Source organism: Ananas comosus, linkage group 20 (assembly GCF_001540865.1).
Source record: "Ananas comosus cultivar F153 linkage group 20, ASM154086v1, whole genome shotgun sequence".
Lineage (NCBI taxonomy): Eukaryota > Viridiplantae > Streptophyta > Magnoliopsida > Poales > Bromeliaceae > Ananas > Ananas comosus.
The window spans coordinates 7,023,131-7,047,252 of NC_033640.1; the positions used below are offsets into that span (position 1 = coordinate 7,023,131).

General features: G+C 37.6%; 2 protein-coding genes and 1 long non-coding RNA gene across 7 annotated transcripts; 2 read left to right on the forward strand and 1 right to left on the reverse strand.

The window, feature by feature from the left end:
• On the forward strand, positions 1,097-3,363 carry LOC109725441 (xyloglucan endotransglucosylase/hydrolase protein 22-like). Its single transcript, XM_020254629.1, has 3 exons — positions 1,097-1,562; positions 2,196-2,389; positions 2,791-3,363. Exons 1-3 carry the CDS (start codon positions 1,296-1,298, stop codon positions 3,173-3,175), a joined length of 846 nt encoding a protein of 281 aa, XP_020110218.1. The 5' UTR covers positions 1,097-1,295; the 3' UTR covers positions 3,176-3,363.
• Positions 6,783-9,453, reverse strand: LOC109725345 (probable carbohydrate esterase At4g34215). Its single transcript, XM_020254502.1, has 2 exons — positions 8,719-9,453; positions 6,783-7,083 (listed from the first exon to the last, which is right to left on the reverse strand). Exons 1-2 carry the CDS (start codon positions 9,340-9,342, stop codon positions 6,877-6,879), a joined length of 831 nt encoding a protein of 276 aa, XP_020110091.1. The 5' UTR covers positions 9,343-9,453; the 3' UTR covers positions 6,783-6,876.
• On the forward strand, positions 12,403-23,212 carry LOC109725834. Of its 5 annotated transcripts, none has more exons than XR_002220347.1 (5): positions 12,403-12,537; positions 12,935-13,167; positions 14,014-15,131; positions 15,278-15,337; positions 15,414-18,833. It is a non-coding gene; the product is annotated as an uncharacterized LOC109725834 (long non-coding RNA). The 5 variants fall into 5 exon arrangements; XR_002220348.1 differs by adding an exon at positions 22,976-23,212 and having other exon boundaries at positions 12,429-13,167; positions 15,414-15,474; XR_002220350.1 differs by having other exon boundaries at positions 12,429-13,167; positions 14,014-14,930; positions 15,049-15,131.

A 24,122-nucleotide genomic window follows, 5' to 3' on the forward strand; every position in this document is an offset into this window, starting at 1 on the left:
CCATTGACATCCCTAGTGCCAATATCTTTTTTTTTTTTGAAAGAAAGATAACATGCTACCCGTTTCGTTTATTTCATTTAGAAATAAACTTAGCTGGAAATGTGAATCAACTAGGATTCAAACTTAGGTCTTAGATACCAACGACCAAACCTTTTTGCCACTTGCACTATAGAGGTTCCCTGGTGCCAATATCATTGCTCAAAGAAAAACATCATAAAGCTCCTCGTGGTACAATGCAAATTGTTGACACCCCTAGTACCAATATCATTGCTCAAAGAAAAACATCATAAAGCTCCTCATGGTACAACGCGTTTGCAGTTCAGTCCAATCCCGTTTAAATATAACACTTCGCTCTTCTATGATTTTTTCTTAATTGGTCGTACACAATTATAATTATACTGCATGCAAATCCAAATTTAATATTGATTCGAAACATTTAAATTCAATTGCTACAATTTGAACAGCACGAGGAGGTTCACTGCATCAGATAACTATGCCCAAACTAGCTACAATTTTTACTATAATAGTTGAAGAAAATAATTAAAAAAAAAAGTAAGCTTACCTTCCTAATTTATTTTCTACATAGAATGTAATCTCACCGGTCCTTGTATAAAAAAAAAATAAAATTTTATAAATGTATTGTTCAACCACATTCACCCAAATATAATATTTATAGTTACAGCACTTTTTATTATATCCTACAAAATAAATGTATGTAATTATAACTACTGCATTAATTTTCATTTACAAATAACTTCGGCTATACCACAGTTATAATTACATCCAACTAAACTGCTCCGAAAGTGAAAAAAAAAAAAGAGGAATCATAATGTAAAGACCAAAAAGGAGGCACTGCAATAAATCCTTTCTCCTTTCATATGCTGTACAGAATTGACAAAGTAGAGAAACGAAGCAATCCTTTCATTTGCTGTACAGATTCCATAAAGCAGAGAAAAGAAGCAAGGAATGGGAACAGGCAAATTAACGAAGAAAGGGAGTGCTAATCAACCACTCCATATTTTTTGGCCCACCTCTATGCCATCAATCATCTAAATCTAATAGTCATTAATTGAGATCAACTCCAAATGCCAACTAGCCACTTCCTCAAAAAGCAGAAACATATCATCTCACCCAACAAATATAAATATATATATATAAACCCCATGCATGCATCTATTCATGCTTGTCTCAGAGCCTTAATAAGAGCCTCACACTCATCCTTAAGTACACAAAATCTTTAAACAATCGCCGCGGATATATAATTTGTTGAGCTTTACATAAAACAGTTGTGAAGAATGACTGTTTCGTACCTGGCCCAGGTTTGCGTTCTCGGAGCAACCCTCGTTGCGGTGGCTGCTTCGGCTAACTTTGTCACCGATGTCGACATAACATGGGGCGACAGCAGGGCCAAGATACTCGACAACGGTCAACTCCTGGAGCTCACCATGGATGAGGCTTCGGGGTCGGGTTTCCAATCCAAGAATGAGTACTTGTTCGGTAGGCTCGACATGCCGATCAAGCTCGTGCCTGGGAATTCGGCCGGGACCGTCACCACCTTTTATGTAAGATACACATATCTCTGTGAAAGTAATGGTAAATTGCGATTTCTGCATGTATATTATATATACCCTTCAAGATACACGTATAGGTGTGCACACCTTTCTAAAGTTACAATGTATAGGTGTGCACACCTTTCTAAAGTTACAATATATGTTGCGTATGTACACCCTTTGAAACTTTTAGATACCAATAAACATCGATCGAAATAAGCTAGATTTTAAATTTATGCCCCACTGCTTCAATGTGAATATGTGCAAATAGAAGCAAGAATAGTAGAAATACGGCGATACGTAGAAATATATGCATATAAAAATATATGTATTTGTATGTATGTTTATTTGTACGTACAAATATGCAGAGAGATACGTATTTCTGCATATTTTCATTTATGTATTAAATTGCAAATTTTTGATGGATATATGTACAAATACAGCTATTTCAAATGGCAAGAGCAGAAATTGCAGAAATACGTGTAACTTGGAGGGGCATGCACACCGAAATCCCTAGCGACTGTTAGAGCTAAAACATATGTAGATTAGGCTACTGCCACTACTTTGAAATATTAATGATCTGCCAAATGGTAGCTAGTAGTGATTAAGTGAATGATGTCCTTTAATCTGATTGTACGCTCACAGCTATCATCGCAAGGGCCAACGCATGATGAGATCGACTTTGAGTTTCTTGGGAACATCAGCGGAGAGCCATACGTACTTCACACCAATGTGTATGCGGAAGGGAAGGGCGACAGGGAGCAGCAGTTCTATCTATGGTTTGATCCCAGGGTGTCCTTCCACAACTACTCTATCCTCTGGAACCCCCACCAGATAGTGTTAAGCACCCTCCTCCTTAGATATTTATATATACCATGCACTATTTCTACATTAGAACAGTAAACTAGCTTTCTACACCACTCTATTAATTCTAGCTGGTTATAATAGTAAATAAGCTCTCCACACCATCAAATAAAAGGCCCAGTTTATGTGGCAATCAGATGGTGGGACGGACAAACATATGTTTACTAGTACGTAGTTTTACGTGGTCTCTGATTCATGATGCTTGGGATATGATAGTATCATCTGGTAGGTGTTATATATGCAGTGTCATGAAAAATCAATGACAACGAGGACGTCGCAATGAACTAAATCAAACTTCCAGATTGCAATCACAACAGAAAACTTCCATAATTCAACATCTAAATATGACGTAAATTTCTTGGTTGATTTAATGCAGCTTCTACGTGGATGCTACACCGATCAGAGCTTTTAGGAACAGCGAGAAGATGGGAGTGGCCTACCCTAAGAACCAGCCGATGCGCCTCTACTCCAGCTTGTGGGATGGAGACGACTGGGCCACCAGGGGTGGGCTCGTGAAGACTGATTGGAGTCAAGCTCCTTTCGTGGCGTCGTACAAGAGCTTCAGCGCAGACGCGTGCGTGTCGACGGGCGGAACGTCGTTGTGCCCGGCTTCTAAAGGGACATGGTGGGACCAGGAGCTCAATGCCAGTGAGGAACAGAGACTCGAGTGGGTTAGGAGTAACTACATGATCTATAACTACTGCGAGGATGCAAAACGCTTTCCACAAGGGTTGCCTCCTGAGTGCACTTTAGAACAGTAAATATATATATATATATGGACCACAAGTGCGTGCTTTAATTCCCTTGTATTTCACGAGAGTGAAAATAATAAGAATAAAATAAACTGGATCATCAAGCTGCAGTAAGATAAGAAAAGTTGTCACGCAGTATTTACCTACAAGCTTTATTTCAATAAAATGTGCAGAAATAAGTATCTAATAATTCTTTACCTTTGATATCTCCTCCTACCAAACTGCAGAAATTGTCTCAGACGAATTATTACCACACGAATGCACATATGTATTTTTTGACTGCTAATCATGATAGAAATTGAATTATAGCATGTAGGTAGGTAGACCATTGTCTGACATGCATGGATCTCTGTTTCTCTCGAACCTTCGTCATCTCAGAAAAATGGGCTCGATTAATTGCTGCACATGCTATGTGATAGTGAACATCTTGTAATACTTCCACTCAATCTTGACCACATGCCCTTTTGAACTGAACATCATGTTGACGCATTATCCAAACAAGCCTTAAGGATCATCTAAAATAATGTACAAGTCATGATGGCCTTATGAGTTAACGGATTAATTTCAAATGTCCTAGATGAGGTTACAAGGATTGCGCATGCAGATCTGTACTAAGAACTGTTTTAAGAGTTAGAAAAGAAAGTTGCAACTAAAGTCACATCATTTGATCGCTCAAACTAAAAGCCTAGCTAGCCTTCCAAGTGAATATTATAAATTTATTTCGTTAACTGAAAAATCAAGTCGATGTCAATTTGTTACTAAATATCTTTCTTTGCGATCATTAATTATAAACCCATCTGTGAAAGCTTGGAGCTCAAAGGGGGATATATTCTGGTTAAGCATCGAGTTAATGCAAGAACCCAGATGCATAGATAGATACTAAAATGCTTAAGCAGGGGAATATATTGCTAAAGCATGCATAACTATTCTTTCTAGAAGATGACAAAGAAGAATCCAGTGCATTTAGCAGAAAATAATGGACGACAGTTGTTGCACAGGTCGAAAAAACAACTGATATGTTTGGCCTCTATAATCTATATAGGACAATAATGATATGATCAAGTAAAAATATGTCAGTTAGTAATTATTTATAAATAAAATTCATCTGATCTGAAACAAGTCTTGAAGGGCATGCAGTGAAGGATAATTAAATAAGCAAGAAGACACTCAAGAAGACGTACGCGCGTTTAATTCTAATAGTAGTGGGTCAAGGGCATCTAATTAGGAAAGAGAGGAGTCATGGACAGTGAAACAAGAAGCTTTGCTGAATGATGAAATGGCAATAATTACTATAGTTTTAAGGTCATCGTGGAAGCTTGTGATCAATTAGATCGTGTATGCATGTGATAGCAATATTGGAGCAGGTTGAAGGTATGACATGCACTTCCTGTACCTGCCCCATTGCATAAAGAAAAGTATCAAGGACCTAAGTTTTTTGCTTGCAAAATCCATGACATGTAATGCCTCTAGCACGCACTTCCTGTAGTGCCTCGGGAATCGCAAGAAAAAGAAAGAGAGAGACTATTATTGAGTGAATCGGAATTAGATTATATTGATTGGCGAGAGAGGATTACAAATAAGTCGGGGTTGAAGGGCTTGAAGAGGATGGGGCTGTCCTTTCCCCCTGATACAGGGCATGTTTGGTCTGGCTTCTGAAAAAATAATTTCTGCAGAAGAAAATTTTGGTTTAAATGATTTTGATGAAAAACTATAGAGCGTTTGACTTAGTTTAGATAAAAATAATTTTTTCTAAAATACTTTTTTAAAACTATTTGGCAAAAAATTTTTGATGGTTGCATATATTAATATTTTTACTAAATTTTATTTTAAAATAATTTAAAATTTGAATTAAAAGTGTAATTTTTAAATTTCAATTTGTATTAAAAATAAATTGAACATTAAATGTAAAGATTTAAAATTTGAATTTTAAATCTAAATTTAAATTTCAATTAATCTAATTTAAATTTTTAATTTCAAATTTAAAATCTAAAATTTTAAAATTCAAATTTAAGATTTGAAATTTAAATTCAATTAAATTTAAAAATTTAATTTCAAACATAAATTTAAATTTCACCTTTACATTTAATTTTAAATTTTATTGTTGAATTTTCAATTTAAAATTAAAAAATTTAAATTTTAATTTGAAATTTGAATTAAAATTTAAATATTGAAATTAAAAATTTGAAATTTAAAAATTTTAAAATTGAAATTTATAAAATCTAAATTATGAATTTGAAATTTTGATTTTGATATTGTAAATTTGAAATTGAATTACATAAAATTTGAAATTTTAAAAATTAAAATTTAAAATTAAAATGTAAAATTTGAAATTTGAAATTTAAAATTTTAAATTTTGAATTTTGAAATTTAAAATTAAAATTTAAAATTTGAATTTTGTAATTTGAAAATTAAAACTTGTAATTTTAAATTTTAAATTTTCAAATTTCTAAATTTAAGTTTTAAAATCTGAAACGTCAAAATTTAAAGTTTATCTTAAATTTAAAATTTAAAATTTTGAATTTTAAAAATTTAAAATTTATAATCTAAATTCTAAATTTTAAATTTGAAAGTTTAGATTTAAAAATTCAAACATGAATTTAAAATTTTAAAATTTAAATTTAATGTTAAATTTATACATTGAATCTAAAATAAAAATAAAAATTTAAAGTTGAGTCCAAAATTAGATTCAGTTTTGGAAAAGCAATTTTTTTCTGTTTCTAATTTTGGATCCTTCAAAATCAGTTTTCTGATTCTGAAAAGTAAAATCAAAATTTTTATCTATCATTCTCAAACACTCTACTGAGCTCAAAAGTGATTTTGGGCTAAGAATCATTTGTGAGAAGCTAGGCCAAACACCCTCGTAGCCTGCTTGACACTATAAATAAGATTCCATTTACTATGCACCACATAGTGCTTACATACAAGCCAAGAGGGGAGGCAACTACCACCTACCATCTCTCCTCAGACTACACTTTCTAAACTCTGTGGTAGTTCATGACTCCTTAGCATCCACGTCAATAATATAACACTCAACAATAATATCTAGAAAGATTCTAATTAATCTCCAAAATTATGACCTTTTTTTAAGTTTGTGTGACTGTCAAGGGCGGACAGCTATATTATGAAAGATAGAACTGTTCCCAAGATTTCATGACCAAACAAAACTGCAGAGGACAATGCTAGAGACTGAAGTTCTTCATTTCTGGGGCATGACATGCTGCTTACAACGACTAGTCCTATGTTCAAATTGTCCAGTCTGATAGTATAAATGCAAGTAAAAGTGGTAAAAGAGACAGCTTTAGATGGATAGAGGAATTACTTTTTGAAATCACTTTCATATTCAAATACCTTCAGAAAATGGATTCAGAAGGTTTCCAAAGACTGCAGCACTTTGTACCTTTCCTGGGACAAAAGACTTCCTATAAAAAACGCAGCAACACCATGGCAGTCACACCTACATATCTGCTTTAGGAATTGAATCGGAGACAACGTTAGATGATCAAAGTTAAATTGACTTGAGGACAAATTGATAGATCTAATTACGAAAGATGTAAGCATTTTATGCACTATGAAAAACAGTTATCCACAATAGAGCCCAAAGACACACACATCCAAATTTAATGGAATAATACATTCTTTATTAACAAACAACGCGTTAATGACAATAAAACAAAAATTAAGCAAATATTTATCTACTCATGGTTTCTCATCTACAAATTGCATGTCAAAAAATGCTTGATATAGGCCTGCGCGAGCATATTGCCGAGCTCCACTTGAGCTTCAGTTGAGAGATGCAAGTTATCTTCATTTAGTTGTAATCCCTTAGCATCTACACAGACAACATTGGGCATATCAATTCCCAGTTGAGCCTTTCTCACCTCCTCTATATACTGCTTATCCCCTGAAGCAATAGCAACCTGCATAGTTTTAACAAAAATTATAAACTGGATCCAGACCATACGCCTTTAAAGAAATTACAACCTAAAAGTGAAGTTAATTATGAATGAGAAGCCATTTGAGAGTAAGTAAAATGAAATTACATGTGAAATTCAGTTGTGTTGGTTATGGACTTAAATAAAAAGGTAACTTGATAGGGAAGAGAAGAATATACAAAGCCGCAAATTATACTGCCAACTTGGAACATTATAGCAGATATTCCATATAGCTAGAATGATGGAACTTCAAAGGAAAGTCTTAAGAAAAAGAAACTGTTCATTCTAGTATATGCGCCTTCGACGAACAGTAGTTGTTTATTGTCTTCTTAAAAGCCTACTTGTGCCTGCTCAAACCTATCATAAAGTACAAGGAAAGGACCCTTCCGAAGAACTACGGATCTGATGTCGTTTCATTTAGTCCATGAAGTAACAAAGTACATAGGGGGTCGGAACTACAAGTCCTATATTAAGGAATTGTGATTGGTGACAAGATGCAATTCTATGCTCAATGAGGAAGAGCTCGGTGACTGACATAATTTTAATATGTACAACAAGAGGGAGAAAGAAAACAAGTTTTTGCAAGGTCTAGGACATTATCTCAAATAATTGCTAGTAAAGGATAAAAATAAAAGATGGTTCAGGAATCACCAGCTAAAGGGCTTGCCGATAGTGACTAAAGAGCGCGCTAGTTCAGTCTAACTAGATGGCTTTACGAATGAGATAAATGATGGCGCCGATTAGTCTTCATGCCAGCAGTATAGCGTTACCAATTAACTGCATTGCTTTTCGCAAGAGTTAGATTAACTAACCCGGGTTCAGCGGATTGGGTTCGATTGGAGTAAGTCCGGTTCAATCATCTTCCACCTAAATCAAACCAAACATCCGAACTTGATCACTTCATCCAAACTCGAGTTCAGCCCCATCACTTGCAGCGATCCACATCTTAATAGAATGGGACCAATGTCCATGACCGGGTCTACCCTATTCTCATTGATACATAGTGCTTTAGCTAAAAATCTTACAGCTAAGAAAATTTCACGAGGTGAAACTTAAGCTACACTTAAAAGTCAATGATTTTATCAGGAGATGATGAAGTTCATCTGCTAGAGCGCTTAATACTTCGTTTACAAAGAAACCATACATTAACTTAGCAGTCACAGCAGATGGCGACGGTATGCCTCTGCAGCATATGTGAGACTCTCCCACATCCACAGTGGAATGCGGTAAACAAAGTACGAATTGCGACAATCGACCCAATATTTCTATCAATGGAAGCAAAGATGGCAGAGATCATGCCACCGGCAGCAATCTGTACATCAAGATGGCATACTTCTCCTCGTAGATACCAAAAAAAAGAGAAGAATATTCATCTCAATTTAGAAATCCTAGGACAATAATTCACCAAGTAATTCCCATATGTCCCTTCACTTCAATTATCACATTTTGCTACGACCTCTAGAACAATAGTAAAACGCAAATATGTAAAACCTGCAAGCCATTTGCTACCATATCTTATACAAATTATGGACGAAATATTTATACAAGTCTAGAATGTTTAAGGGACGGAAAAAAAAATTTTTTTTTTTTTTTTTTTTTTTTGAAAGGGATGAGAATGACCTGGATGAATGGTAGATCGGGGGAATTGAGATCGGATCGCACATGTTTGATCAGCTTCTCCATGTTGGATCGATACTTGGGCGCGGCGTGCTCGGTGGCGTCGCTCTCGCCCTGGTACCACAGCACCGCCCGGAGCTCGCCGCCGCCGGCGACGGCCTCCTTCGCCCTCCGCACCATCTGGGCGTAGAGGTGGGTCCCCGGCTCCCACTCCCGGATGGCGGTGCCGCCGACGGCGCAGGGGACGAGGCCGATCGCGGACGAGGAGGAGACGGGGAGGCGGGGGAGGAGGGCGTTGGCGAAGGCCATGCCGGGGCCGACGCCGCAGGTCTTGGCGGTGTCGATGTCGGCGTGGAGGGGCTCGCGCGCGTCCTCCCAGCGGGCGCCGGCCGACAGGCGGAGGACGGCGGAGGGCGCGGGCCCGCACGCCGACGGCACGACGCCGTCCCAGCGGCGCGCCCGCACGCCGCCCCGCCCGGACATGTTGCTCTGCCCCGACAGCACGAAGATGTGCTTCTTCTTCTCGATCGTCGCCATCGCCGCCGGCCGAGGAGCAGGGTCCGATGCGAGTGGTGGCGGGACGTGCGCCGATTCGTCGCCGCTGCCGCCTCCGTTGCTCGTCTCCATTTGCCGTCGCTGAATCTGATTCAAGACTCAAGAGCGAAATGCTTTCATTTGCGCAGGAACAGAGGAAGAGATGCTTTGCCCACTCAGCAGAGTCAAAGGAAAGATAAATTATAGATTTTTGTTTGTTAGGAAAGGCTAAATTACCTGAAAACTAATTATGAACATTGGTTTTTTTAATGTTTTCTTTAATTTTTAAAATTTTATATTTTATCCTTTTAATATTTTATATTTCATTATTTTGCCATCTCCATTAACGCGATTTTTTTCTGAAAATTTTTTAAAATTTTAAGGAAACAACATGTAATTTTTAAAAGTCGAAGAGAAAAATGGAAAGGCAGATATTTAAATAAATTATCCTAACCAACTTAATTAGAACATCCTTAAAAATTCCCAGTAACCTTGGCTGCTAAGCACCTTGAAGTTTGGTTTTAGGCTTCATTTTGGTGGATTTCTTTGATATTTTTTTAAAAACACTTTAGGAGATATTTAAAATATATATTAATTAAATAGGATAATTGTTTATGTATTTTTAAAATATTTTCGACTTTCTTGTTTACCTCTCTTAGAAGGCTAATATTGAAAAGGATTAATTACATACAACTCTCTGTAAATATAGCGAGTTGAAAATATATTCCTATAAAGTTTAACTTTCTTATTTTATTCCTGCAAAAATTCTAATGTTTTCAAATATGCCCTACCATCAGGATTCATTAGAAAAATTTAGTTAGTCATTGGTAAAATATTTAATCTAGATTAATCAATGAGATAAATTGATATTTTTATCCCTTTTATATTCTACCTTCATCTCTCAATCAAAATCCTAGAAATGAGAACTCTTCTTCTTCTTCTTCTTTTTTCTCTTTCTCTTCCTCTCTCTCCTTCATATATGTTAGTCTCCAACCAGTAATTAGAACATCTTCGTCCCTATTCATCCACTACGTGTGTTGCTTCGGCGCCCATGCCGAATGCCTGTTGCTTCTCCATTCAATTTTTTCTATAATTTTTTCTTATTTTGCTCAAAAAAACAGTTTAGGAGAAAGGGAGAGAGAAAAAGTTACAACAATAGTGGATTAAGTTAGTTTTTTAAAAAGAAGAAGATAATTAAGGAAGACGACTATCGGAAATTTTTAGGGGGACATTTCTGTACGATTATAGCAGTTGAGGCCTCTGGAGAGATATATATTGGTGATGACAAAATTGACATTTCACTTATCTACTGTTAAAAACTAAACAATTCTCTAACGGTAACAAACTAGAGGAACAAATATGAATATTACTGGACTTTTGTGAAGATAACATAAGAAAGTTGAGCTTTGTAGGGATATATTTATAATTCGTCAAACATGACAGAGAATTGTATTCAATTAACCTTATTAAAAATATTCTTTTAATGTTCTAAGTTATTTCAAATGTATTTCTAGAGTTAAATTTTGTTTATTAACTGTTAGGAACAACTGTTATCTCTATAAAATTACTATTTCCCCTTTCAAATATACCAACTTTTTATATTTGCCCTTAAGTCAGGAAAAAATAAAGTATTATGACTTTTTGCCTTTTCAAATATGCTCTTTTACTGTCGCCAACTTTTCTTATTTGCCCTTAAGTTAGGGACAAAAGAGGTATTTTGACTTTTTTTTTTTAAATTCTAATAGAAATTTAATATGGATTTAACCTGACATGATTTAACAAATACTAATAGCTGGATTATTTTTGAATAACGGAGAAATATATGAGGGGTATATTTGAAAAAGGGTATATAAAATATTTCAAAAGTTTGGAATATATTAGATATTATCCTGATTAAATATTCTGGATTTATTTTAGGTTTACCGATCGGGCATTCTTCATCTTCTCCTTGAGTTTTCAGTTTGTGTGATTGAAATGTGAAGGATTCTATCCCATGAGTTACTCAATTAAATAAAGTTCATTATTTTAATTTTTCGTAACACTCTTGTTGTTGACTCATATCTCCAATACAAATTGCTTCCTTAGTAGTTATGGTTACTACTTTGTGATATTCTACCTATTTTATCAAATGCTATATTCTCCATCATGATTTTATGGATAAATGAAACTTTTCTTACTATGTGTATTCATTAATTAAAAGGCTAAATTATAAAAAACCCCCTGCAATAACCCGCTTTTTGACTTTTTCCCCTTAACATTTAAAAACCTACACTTTGTCCCCTTATAAAATGAAAAATGTTCACAGGGGGGTTACGGTGTGTAAAATGACCATTTTGCCTCTTGCCATTTTCGTCTTCTTCCTCATCTTCCTCAGCCGCCCCTTCGATCGGCCGCGATTCCCACCTCAATCGGCCGCGATTTCTCTCCATTTCCTTCTCCCCTTCTCCTCTTGCACCCTTGCCGCCTCTCGATTTCGACGATAGTAGGGAGGAAATCGAGGAAGGTGTTGATGCAGAGGTAGGCAAGGGCAATGAGGGCGAAGGCGAGGCGACGGAGGAGGGCGAAGGGGATGTGGGCGAGGGCGAGGTAGTGGAGGACGGCGAGGCGGCAAGGCGGTGAGCCGGAGGGAGGCGAAGCAACAAGGAAGAGGGCGGAGGGGTATTTTCGGCATAAAAAAATATTTTATAACGGAACTCTAACGGAACCCTAACGGTAGGGGGTGAAGTGCACATTTTTCATTTTACAAGGGAGCAAAGCGTAGGTTTTTAAATGTCAGAGGGAAAAAGTGAAAAAGCGGATTATTACAGGGAGGTTTTCTGTAATTTAGCCTAATTAAAATGCATAATTTGAAATTGCTATGCTAAATTTTTTATGACTAGTACTTGATATATTGTTAATAGGACTCATATTGGAAGACTTAACTTGTACTTGACATTTATATTATTCATATTGCTTTGTACGTTTACGTTATTGATATTACTTGATTATAATTTGTCGAATCAATCAATCATCAATACAAATACAAATACATTAAAGGAGAATCCTCAACCTCCTCTCTGCATTTTTGGATTAGTAGGTCCCACAGAGCAGGGTCCCACAGATCACTAATTTTTTTTGTCTGTAGTCCCTTTTCATTCCCCTCCTCTCTTTCTACTCTCACTTATTCTCCTCTCCTCTTTCTCTCTTCCTCTTTTTCTCTTCTCTCTTGCGAGCCCTCAAAGATTTTCATATGCCTCCACCTCGTATGCGCCGCCACCGCCTCCTACGCGCCACCTGCGCCTCGATCACGTGAGCACTGTACGGGGCGATATGCCCCTCGAGGCCTTTACTCTCTCTTTCGCTCTCGCTCTCGCTCTCTCTCCGTCGTATCAATCTATCATGATCCGTGCTGCCGCCCATCTCATCAGATCTCGCGATCCCATGGACCTTGTTGTCCTACTTTCAAATCCCGCAATATCGGCCGGATCCCATTGTCCTCCGACTCTCAAATCCAGCAATATCGACTAGAAATATCGCTGGAGATTTTGCACCGTCCGTCCCATCACAAATTCAACTGCCACACACAAATCCCACCGCTCCATGCTCTCTACCTCTCCAACCTCTCCTACATCTCTCTCTAGGGTTTTCCATCCTTATTCCTAATTCCTAATCCCCCATAAACCCTCTCAATACATACTTTTGGCAGAGAAGAAGATAAGGCGAACAGACTCTTGCTCCAAGCGACAGAGGAGAATGTACGGCGCGCCGTCAACGACCGAAACCCTAGCGATGGCGGTGGAGGAATTTCAGTGAATGAGGGGAGTGGAGATCAACTTGTCGGGGCCGTTCGAATTGGTGAAGGTGGTGAAGGAGGCCGTCAATTGCTTCTGCGGGAGCGCCATGTGGAGGTCTCAGCTCAAGCAACTCATCGCCTCTGAGGTTCATGAGAATCTTTTTTCTTTTTCTCCTGTTACTTTTCATTATTTGCCTCATCATTTTGCTAATTTATCTCCTTTTTTATTTTTAATCTCTGCATTATGTGAATAATTATTTAAAATTAACGGTTTTAATTTGGAGAAAACTATAAGACTAGTTGAAGTTAGTTAAAACTAAAAATTGAAAATGCATTACGGTTATTGATTTGTCTTGGTTGGACATTTATATATTTGGTTCCATGAACATATATTTGACCTATTTAATCAGGTCACTTAATGAGACATGATTAGCTAGCAACTTAAATATCTATAATTTCACAATAACAGCGAAAAGTTAGCTTCCATCAGAACTTCATCAGTTTTGTAAGTACTTTAATTTTTTTAAAAAAGATTTGAAGTAGACAATAAGGAAGGTAGCAATTGCATGATTTAGTTGCAGTCATGATCAGATTTGAACGAGTTCGGATAAATCATGTCCTCACACGTCGTGTCAAAATTTGCAGTCAATCATAATCAAATAGCTCAATTGATCACCAATCATACCACAATGTTTGATTTACTAAGAAGCTCCTGCAATAACTAAAGTTGAATAAAACACTAATAGCATTTATACATTTGATATCAAATAGGAGGTTTTAAATTATGAAAAGCTTTTTTTTGCTGTAATTTATAGAGCTGTTTTAGTGTTTTCTGTCTTGTGGTCAGCTTTGAGAGTAAACTGATAGATCGACATTATAGGTGAAGCTCATTAACATCATAGTTAAAATGGTACCGAAATTTTAATAATTTTCATATGCTCTACTTAATTAGACACATGACATACACTAATGACATACACTTTTTTTCATAGGTGTGCAGCCTTTTTTTCAAAAGAGGCGTTTCATCAATGGCTTTGCAATGGGATTTTCTTACCACAAGTTGAGTATCTAATTAACTCACACAATTGTGTTTGCTAATATTGTTTGCTGTAGTTGCTGCAGAGAGCATGACCTCCGTTGCTTAAATGTGATTTTACAACCTATAATGTGTTTCAATAGTTATCATATTTTCTCGCATGCAGATTGTTCCCTAAATAATAGATGTCAAAAAAGTGTGCTTGCTTTAATTGACATGCAGATGTACCTATCTTTGTAATCTAAGAACTAGGCACATTCTCCACCTCACAAAAATAGCATGATTTTCCATTGGCCTAATTCCAATTAAAAGTTTTGTAAATATTGCGCTTCAAATTATATAGTATTTGCAAATTCTATTAGTGGCATTAGAAGAGATATAGCTAAACATTATCGGATTATCGACAGTGTAACACACTGAACTTTAGCAAATTTGCGAGGTTCGAGTGTTTGATTTATGAACTGAGCCTTTTTGGGTTTTCTGTATGGTCGTCGACTGTGTTCCGACCTATGATTCCCGAGGAGTGAGGATGAAAATCTAGCACCAAAACCTCTAAAAAGAAGGATTTGGGCTGCTCTTGGGTTGACTCAGCAGGGCAGAGTACCGGTACTGCATCGGCTTGGTACCGGTACTAGACCTGGTACCGGTACTTCATCGCGATGGTACCGGTATGCAGTGTATTTTCTAGCTTACCCGAGGCTCGGGTTTGGGCGAGCTGCTGCCTAGTACCGGTACTCTTGCCCGCGTACCGGTACGCAGTGCTGCGTGCAGTCTGCATGTTTTTTAGGGTTCTCCTTGCAATTGTTGCAACACTTTATATACCCCACACCTTTTGGCTGGGGTCTCTTGTGCTGCAACCAGAGAGGAGAAGAGGTAGGGTTCCTCTTCCATTTTACTTGGATTTTCCCCTCTCTTTTGCTTTGGATTTGAGGATTGATCTCTCCACTTGCTTCCTTTTTGCATCTTGGTGACCTTTCCACCATTGGTGAAGCTTTGGAGCTTGGATTGGAACCTTTTGGAGGAAAGATTTCTAACCCTAGCTCACTTCTGGCTTGGTTTGGAGCTTCTAGAGAGGTTAGTAGCTTCGATCTTCCATTTGATTCATATTTTGGTAGTTTTTCGGAGATGAAAACCTAGAAATGAGAATCTAGGGTTTTATTTGGGGTTTCTTGATTTGAGGCTTTTGAGTTGAAATTGATGGGTGTAGAATACTCTTATAGGTTGGATTTGAAGCTTTTTAGCTTCGATTTGGGCTTTGATCAAGTTCTTCTTGACCCAAGGTATTTTTACACTTTTTTATGTGTAATTTTTGAAGTAGTCATTTTATAGCTTTGAACCCTTTAGAATTTCTCTTAGGGTGTTAGAAGTTTGGAGGACAACTTCATTCGAAGGAACGAAAGGGTTCGAAGTGCTTCCGGTGGGTTTGACCTCATCGAAATGGATGAACTCCCCCTATGTCTTCCTTATGGTTTAAGACATATTTATATACTTATCCATGCTTAATATGACATGCTAGAATTTATGAAAACATAATACATACATGTTATGTATAGTCAAATTTGATGCTCTATGTAGTAGAGGCTTATATGTGAACTTGTGCACGAACTAGCACTATTTGATGCATTCTCTCTTATGCAACCATAGAAAGCATGTTAGAGTATGAATGATGGTATGACTCTTAGGGGGTATCTAGTGAATGGCTTAGCAAAGTGATTATCTCACATGATGAACAATATACTTGTGACGACAAGGACATGTGACATTGCGACCTAGTGAATAATAAGGCTAGACATGAAGCTAAGCATGTTGTATTTTAACCTAGTGGGATGCCTAGGGCTTGATATTATGACAATGTATTGACTTTGAGATCGATAGCATAACTACATGACTTTGACATGTGAAATGAATGAGACTTAGCAATTAGTTGCTTGTTGAGATATACTTGAATAGACAAGGTAAATTTGACAGTGGGACATAAGTGCATGTTAGGGTCTACATGAAGCTAGTTTTGATAAATCTAATGTAGTTGAACAACTAGTATATGATATAGTGATATTGCATACAATGTAGGGATCGGTAATAGCATTCCATGTAGTAGACATGAGGATAATGATTGGAACGCCCTTGGGCGAATGACAAGTTGGATATTTGCATGTGGCATTAATTGAATGAAATCACTTGCATGATAATTTACTACTCCATGTAGTGGAGGCCTTGTTAGTAATGTAAATGCATGACATGCACCATGGACATTGTAAATACCTATGCATATGGTATAAGAAAGTGATTTTTCCCTAGCTATTGTGGAATAGTATATGTGTAAGCTCTCATGGAAACTTAAACCTTAGTGAATTACCCTAGATAGGATAATGACAAGAGTTATGTGCTTAGGAACTAGTGATTTATACTTGATATAGTAAACCATAATGTCATAAAGTGGCATTGGATTTAGTAAACGGTTAAACTTTTACACCATGACATAGAACTAGACCTTTGAATTGTTAAACCTATAAATTTGCATAATAATATACTTGCAATGAATTGAAACCCTACTGTCTAATCAACGGAGCATGTGGCTTTCCTTTGTATGCATGCTGTAGACTAAACGTATTTTTGAAGATTTGTACAAATTACGAATGTAGTGTGGACTTATTTTTATAAATTTCTAAATTATATATTCGAGGCAATGATGATAAAAAAGAAAGAAAGAATAGGAATTCCAATCAATTTTATAGTTAACTGAAGTTTCTTCTTATTGACTCAATTATTTATTCGGTATTAGCATTTGTTTATATTAATTTATTTTTTTTCAATTCTTTATGCATTCTCACACCTTCTTCGGTTTTCTTTTTTCTTTTTTTTTTTTCTTTTTTCTTCACTTCTCCCTATTAGTTTCTTTTTCTTCCCAGTTTCTTATGTATGGCATAATATATGATTCAAGTTTATAACCAAAAAAAAAAAAGAAATCTGCAGTGAAGCGCGAGTTCTTAACTAGTGATATAGTATGTGGCCTCTCTTGACATTTTAGAAACGGTAATACTTGAAATTTAATTAGAAAGAGGGGTGCTAGACGATGACTGGGAAGGATGCGATTTGACATAGGAGTTAATGAGTTAGAGAAGGGAGCTGAAAGAAAAAATACAGGTTCTAGACAATGAAGAAGTGTTGTGAAAAACTAGCGCCAAACAACGGTGGCTGCGAGAAGGTAATGGAAACTCAAAATTCTTTTATGCTATAACTAGTGGTAGGAAACATACGAACGAGATAACTGTGATTGAGCATAGTGTACAAAAAATTCTTCAATACTGAGAAGAAGAAACAATACTTTTGGAGATCCTTTAAAGAAATGTTTGCATCCGAAGAGCAACGACCAGTGATGCGTGGGGACTAGAGAAGCCTGCTCCATGTCAAAGGAATTACAAATCTAGAATAATTAACTAGCCCCTTCAAAATGAAGGAGATTAGGATTGCTATTTTTCAACTGGGAAGAGATAAAGCACTAGGGCCAAATGGATTCCCAATAAGCTTCTATCATACTTTCTGGGATCTACTCAAGGAGGACATATGGAATTGTAATGTATTGGACCTTTGCATATGTGTAAGTTTGTAGTATGAGATAATGGTTGGCACTTTTGAAGAGTGGTAGACTGAGTTAGAGCTATTATGACATGAAATGGATGCGAAAATGGACTCGAAAAAGTGAAATTAGCTGAAACTTGTGTTTCAGGGTAGTTTTGAACACTTGGAAAGTGTAGTGGGCCTAGGAAGTGCTTAGCTGAGGAATGGTGTGGTTTCGGAGGATCTAGATGATGGACCAAAAGCCCAAAAGTTTCAAGTGGGATTTTCATATGCCTAGTTATGTCGTAGATTGATCAGAAAGAGGAAAGTCACTACTCATGCAATGTTGTGGGCGCCTAGAGTTACAATAGCAACCCGTAAGTCTGAGTATAAGGTTGTGAAGAGTGGCAAGTAGTGAATAGGTAGTCACTCTTTGGGATTCGGATGATAAGTGTAACATACCGGACTTCTAAAGTTATGAAGTCACGGTGTATGTTGGGCTGGAAAACTATTTGAATGGTTCCGGTGAGGTTCGGTGAAGTTCGGAAGCTTTCGGGCGTTTCGGTGCGCGTAGGCGCGAAAACGGAACCCGAAAGGCTATGTTGGGCCGTGAGCTAAGTTCGGCATTAGCGTGGATGAAAAGATGATGGAGACATGTTCGAAAACATGTTTGGGAGAATGTAGCATATTGGAACCCAGAAGGAATTATTGAACTTTAGCCAAATTGGCTAAAACATGCGAATAAGATGAATGGACGAGTTCCAGTTAACATTCCATCAAGGTTGGAAGGGTTAAGATGAGTTCTAAAAGAGTTAGAAAGGTTTTAGCGTTGTCCGGCGCGAAATAGAGTCGAAAATAAGCTAAAAATCAAGTCTGGAGCATTGTGTACCGGTACAAGTTGATGGTTGTACCGGTACAACAAGCGACCCGAAGAATGGCAACTCTCGGGTTTGAGTGAAAAAGGCTGTTAAACCGGTGACACGGGAAAGTGTACCGGTACACTTTGGCAGAATGGCAAAGATTTGGTCTGCTGCAATTATAATTGATTGGAGGGGTTTATTTGCAATTGTTACCTAATGTAATAGCCCTAAACCCCTCTCCCTCACAGCAGATCTCTCTCCCTCTCTCCCTCTCGTGTCTCTCCCTCTCCCTCTCAACCGGTTGCAAGAAAAGGAGAAGGAAAAGAAGAAAAGAGAAGGAAAAAGAAAAGAGAAGGAAGGAGAAGAAAATGATGGAGAAGAAGAAGCTTACCTCCATCTTCATCTTCCTCATGCTTGGAGGAGCTTGAGAGGTAAACCATTTGTCTCCTCTCATGGTGGGATTAGAGTTAGGGTTTGGTTTTTAAACCCTAATACTTGGAGATTTGGAGCTTCTAATGTGTTTAGAACCATGTAGAGACCAAGAACACATGAAATCCATGATGTTCTTCAAGGTGCTCTAATGGTGGATTTCTAGGGTTTGTTCTAAACACCCTAGAAATGGTTTGAATGCTCCTAGCTGAGCTTCTAGATGATAAACAAGCTCTCTTTTGCTTGTTTTATAGATCAAATCCGGAGTATTAAGCATATGTCATATTAGGGCATCCCAAAGAGGGGTTTTGCTCATGTGGGGTTTTGATCTATTTTGACCCCTTGGAAACCTAATTGGGGACCTAACAAACGCGTTGGCGAAGTCGGTTTAACCATTCGTCGAGTGTACGCGAAGTTATTGACAAAATAGTGTTTTGTCGTACAGATGGCCGCAGCACGCGGAATAGACGCCTAAAAATCGTGAGATCGGAACCGGAGTACCTTGGAGTCGAGGAATAAGCACAGGAAAAGACGGAACGTGATTTGGAGGTCGTTTGGAAGTCGCGCAAGAGTTCGGGCCAAACCGGGCAACGGTTGCCGCGGGAGGCCGATTGCAAGTGACTACAAGCAATCGGAGCACGAGTTAAAGTGGGTTGGTTTACCGAAGCGACTAGGTCGCCTTTATGTCTAAGAAACTAAGAATCCATGTTGATGCATATAAATGCAAATGAAGCATGTAAATGATGCATGTAGCTAAATAATGCATGTTGATAATGTGATGTAAATGCTAAATAGAATGCATTATGAGCATATTGAATAAAGCTAGATAATTATGTGAATGCATGTAAGCATAATGCATAGAATGAAATGCATATTGATGACATAAGTTAAAATGAGATATAGAATGCATGATGAACAAGTTATATAATGCTACATAATTACATGATAAGCATGATGCGAAAACAGTAAATGCAAGTACATGTTGAGAATGCTAAGTAAGGAATATATATAGGTGGACATGAATAAACCTATAGATCAAGTGGCATTTAACCTAGAGTTTTAAACATAGGTTAAATAAGAATGATGTTAAACCTACTGTAAAGAACATAGGTCGTGAAATGAAAGGTGTTTAACCTAGAGTCAAGTGAACCTAGGTTGGAAAGAATAATGCTCCTAGTGTAATAAACCTAGGTTAAGAATGTGAAAGCACTAAACCTAATGGGTTAATTTAGGTTGAGTAAAGGCTTAAACCTAGAGAGGTCAGTTCCATAGGGTTAAGACCAACCTTGGTAAATGTGATATGGATTCCGGAATCCCAAAGCTTGATGATACACCCAAAGTGGTGTCGGGTGTGTCCGACGATTTCGCCGCCCAGGAGCTAGAAAACCATTGTCGTGGCGTGTGTGCGACAATTTTACCGCCGGATGGTTAACCAGTTTGCGGATCCTACCGCCTGTTGACTGAACCACTGTCGTGGCGTTTGTGCGACGATTTCGCCGCCGGGTGGCTAAGTCATGGACCTAGGCCGTTGTTGGGTGAGGTGCGATTTGTTCGCCGCCAGACGGCTAGGACAGGAGTACGGTGAGCTGTTGCCAGCCGAGGTGCATGAGAGAGTTCCTTCACCTCGAGCTAGACAGTGCGCGGACTATCCACGATTGATTGACTCAAGACCAAGTCGGGTGGCATAGAGAACTAAGGTAAGAGAAACCTTAGGAAAGAATGGCCAGTGGAAAAGTGCGACAAAGTGTAAAGAATAAAGAATAAGTAAAGAATAAAGATCGGCTAAGGAATAAGAATAGCTGATAAGTAAAGAAAGGTTACAAGTAAAGAATAGCTAAGAGCTAAAAGTAAACATTAAATGACAAGAGTAAAGAATGATTAAGAATATAAGTAGCGTTAAAGTAACCTACTTGCATGATTACAGGTATTGCATATTGCATTTCGTGAGGCATGACATGTATTTCAATTGAATATATATATCTGTTGTATATTGTTGAACTAACATGTTGCAGTGCCTCGTTAGACCTGTTGGTTGAGCTGGTTCTCTTGGGTGGCTAAACCCACTGAGGACTATGGACAATAGTCTCACCCCCGTGTTGCTGTTTTGGGGGTACAGGTACACACGTGTGCGGCGCGGCGGCGCAAGGCGAGGGCGTAGTTCTGCAGATAGCGCCCTACCCCAGAGACCAGAGCTAGCAGTACCCCGTCTATATAGCTTAGGGGTAAAGAAAATGAAAAGAATACAATGTATCAAACTTGTAGTAAGTAAATGTTGTAATAACTTAGATTGCATTTGGATGAAAAAGAATGGAAACTGTGATGTAAAAACTATGAAAGTGAATGAATGTAATAACTTAGGATGTGTTTATGTTGTATGATACCTTCCACTTACAATCTTGATTGATATCTGTTCCTGGTTGGAACCTTCGTGAATTGTATTGATTGCGATGCCTTGAATGTACAGGGGAGACTCTGTCCGTAGTACAGGGGAAACCCTGTCCATTCGGCGATGTCGGCGGCGCCGGGACCTCGGCCAAATAGGCGGGTGGTCGCGGGCTGTGACAATAAGGGAGTGGTCCGAGTGCCCAAAAATCAAGTGGGCACAGGTATGATGGTTTCGGGCGATCAAGTGCAAATTGGGAATGCCCGAAACATGATGTTTTGGATGCCTGACTGTGGTTTCAGTTGCCTAAATTGAGTTCTGAACTGAGGGTGATATATGATTTGTGTGAGGGCTTTTTCACTATTGTTACCAACCTACAATTAGGCTAATTCCTTCAACAGGTCCTTTTTCTCGTTTTGGCTCAGTAGAACTTTTCCTTCTTCCCTTCCTTCCTTGATCCATTCCTTCCTGACAAAATTTATGGCTCATCTTGGGCCCAAAAGCTAATTTTTTACTTCTTGGTGATATGGGATTCATCGTAGATAAGGAGTGCAATTGTAGAGAGAGGAGGAGAACTTTGGGTGATTATTTTTTCCATCTTGGTTGGATTAGAGGAAAGTAATAGATGCATTAAAAATTGAAAGTAGAATTTTAATTAAGTTTACATGACACAGTGAATGATTTTGAGGATCATGATTATGTTTGAGGGGCTGAGAGTGTTGAGGTTCTTGTTGGTGTTGGTGTTGGTGTTAGTGTTGAGGTGTTGAGCATACTTTTCCTACTGTCCTTGGAGCTCATCCAGATGGGTATCTTATCGCGAAAATTGACAAACCAATCTCTATGTCTATATATGCATGATTTTGTAAGTTGGAGATGATCTGTTCAGATTATTATGATGATAATATTATGTTGACATCTATTTGATCTTGATGAGGAGACTCCTATTAAGTTGAATACACAGTCAATATGTTGAGCTATACCTATATAGATGTTAATATCTATATTATTTAAGACCATTTTCTTGTATCATAATTATGTATTGCAATAAGTGAAACACATAAAAGATGTCATGAGGCACATGATATGTGAAACATGTAAAAGATGCAAGGAGGCACATGATATATGAAAAATTGAAAAAAGGCCAATGGGCAAATAAACAGCGATAGATTGTGAGACATAGTACGATAGCTTCAGAGGGCAACTGATAGTATGATTGTGATCTTTTTTATTATCGCATTCGACTATAGCTTGCAAATGCCAAATTGAGCTTGACAGTGATATTGAAATGATACTCCATTGGGGTTGCGCCTCACGAGAGTCCTTTCAGAGGCTAGCCTAGTGATGAGATAGTTGAGACAATAGCCTACATACGTAGGGGCTAGACAGGAGGCAGCGCAGACTTGGCTGAACTTGTGAGTCGGTCAGTGTGATTGGTGACACAACATTTATTTTAACAGTTATCCTAATTGATGCATATAATATCTGATTTACTATTTTCAGTATTTAGTGTTGAGATATGACAGTTGTTGTTTACTTTCAGTTTGGTACATCTTATTATTCATTTAGCTCATTTTACTATTTATACCTTTAGTAGACCTGGTGGTGTAGGTTGTCATCGTAGTCGACTGTTCCACTAGAAGCTATTTGTTAATAGTTTTCATGCCCTCTTACTATTGTTTTTATTTCAGAGCCTCAGTGTTGATGTTTGATCAAGGTAAGGGGATCACGAGATAGCTAGATAGCATCTCCTACCCAGATGTGTGCTAGAGTAGGACCACCAGTTGTATATATTTGTTTAGCAGATTGTACATCTTTAGCTGGGAGGCAGCAAAGTTGTGTTTATTTAATTTGGATTGTTTGAATGATGTATGTACAGTAGTAGCTATATTTCTGTAGATATATTTAGATTCTGATACATGTCTGTATATACACTTCGTTTGCATATGTTTTTGAACAGGTTAGTGATAGACGCTTCATATGTACGGGGTGCGCCTTGGTGCATATGGCATGTCTATTGGTGTATCCGAGCGCTTCCGCTATGGGCTAGAACGCGACAGAACTATTTTTTAGAACACGCATAAGGAAAAGCTCTTCATAAAATCTATTGATTATTCCCTTAATTGCTTCATTCCAAAAAAAGAGGGAGGTGCTCTAACTAATGACTTTTTGCTCATTTGCCTAATCAATAGTATTCAGAAGATAATCTTCAAGGTCCTAACTAATAGGCCGAAAGGAGTTATGCATGTACTTATATCCAAATCCAATCAGCATTTTTGAAAGGGAGATTGCTTTTAAATTCATTTGTGACAGCTACTAAATTAGTCATGTACAGTAGCAAGTAGTAGTGGAAGGGGTCGAGGCAAAAGTTGACATCAAGAAGGCTTATGATAAAGTCAGTTGGAACTTTTTATTTAAGATTATGGAATAATAGGAATTTGGCAAGAAATAGTGTAGATGAGTAAAATAGTGTATCTGTAATGCAAAGGTTGCTGAGCTTGTTAATGGAAAAGCCACGAGGTGGATCAATCAAGAAATGAAAGTTAAGAGGGGTTCAACAAGGAGTCTCCTTGTCTCTCTTTCTTTTCTTATTGGTGGCAGAATATCTAGTGGCTATCTTCTTAAGAGAATTGGTCCTACAAGAGATTGCCAGGTGACACTCATTTAGTATGCAAATGAAATGATTTTCTTTTGTGAAACCAATAAAAAATACATTAAAAACTTCAAATTCATGTAGAGCATTTTTTAGTGAGCTTTTGGGGTTAGGAACAACAATGCAAAATTGGAGGTTCTCTATATGGGGAGAAAAAAAATAGGGTGATAGGGCGTGAAAGCAAG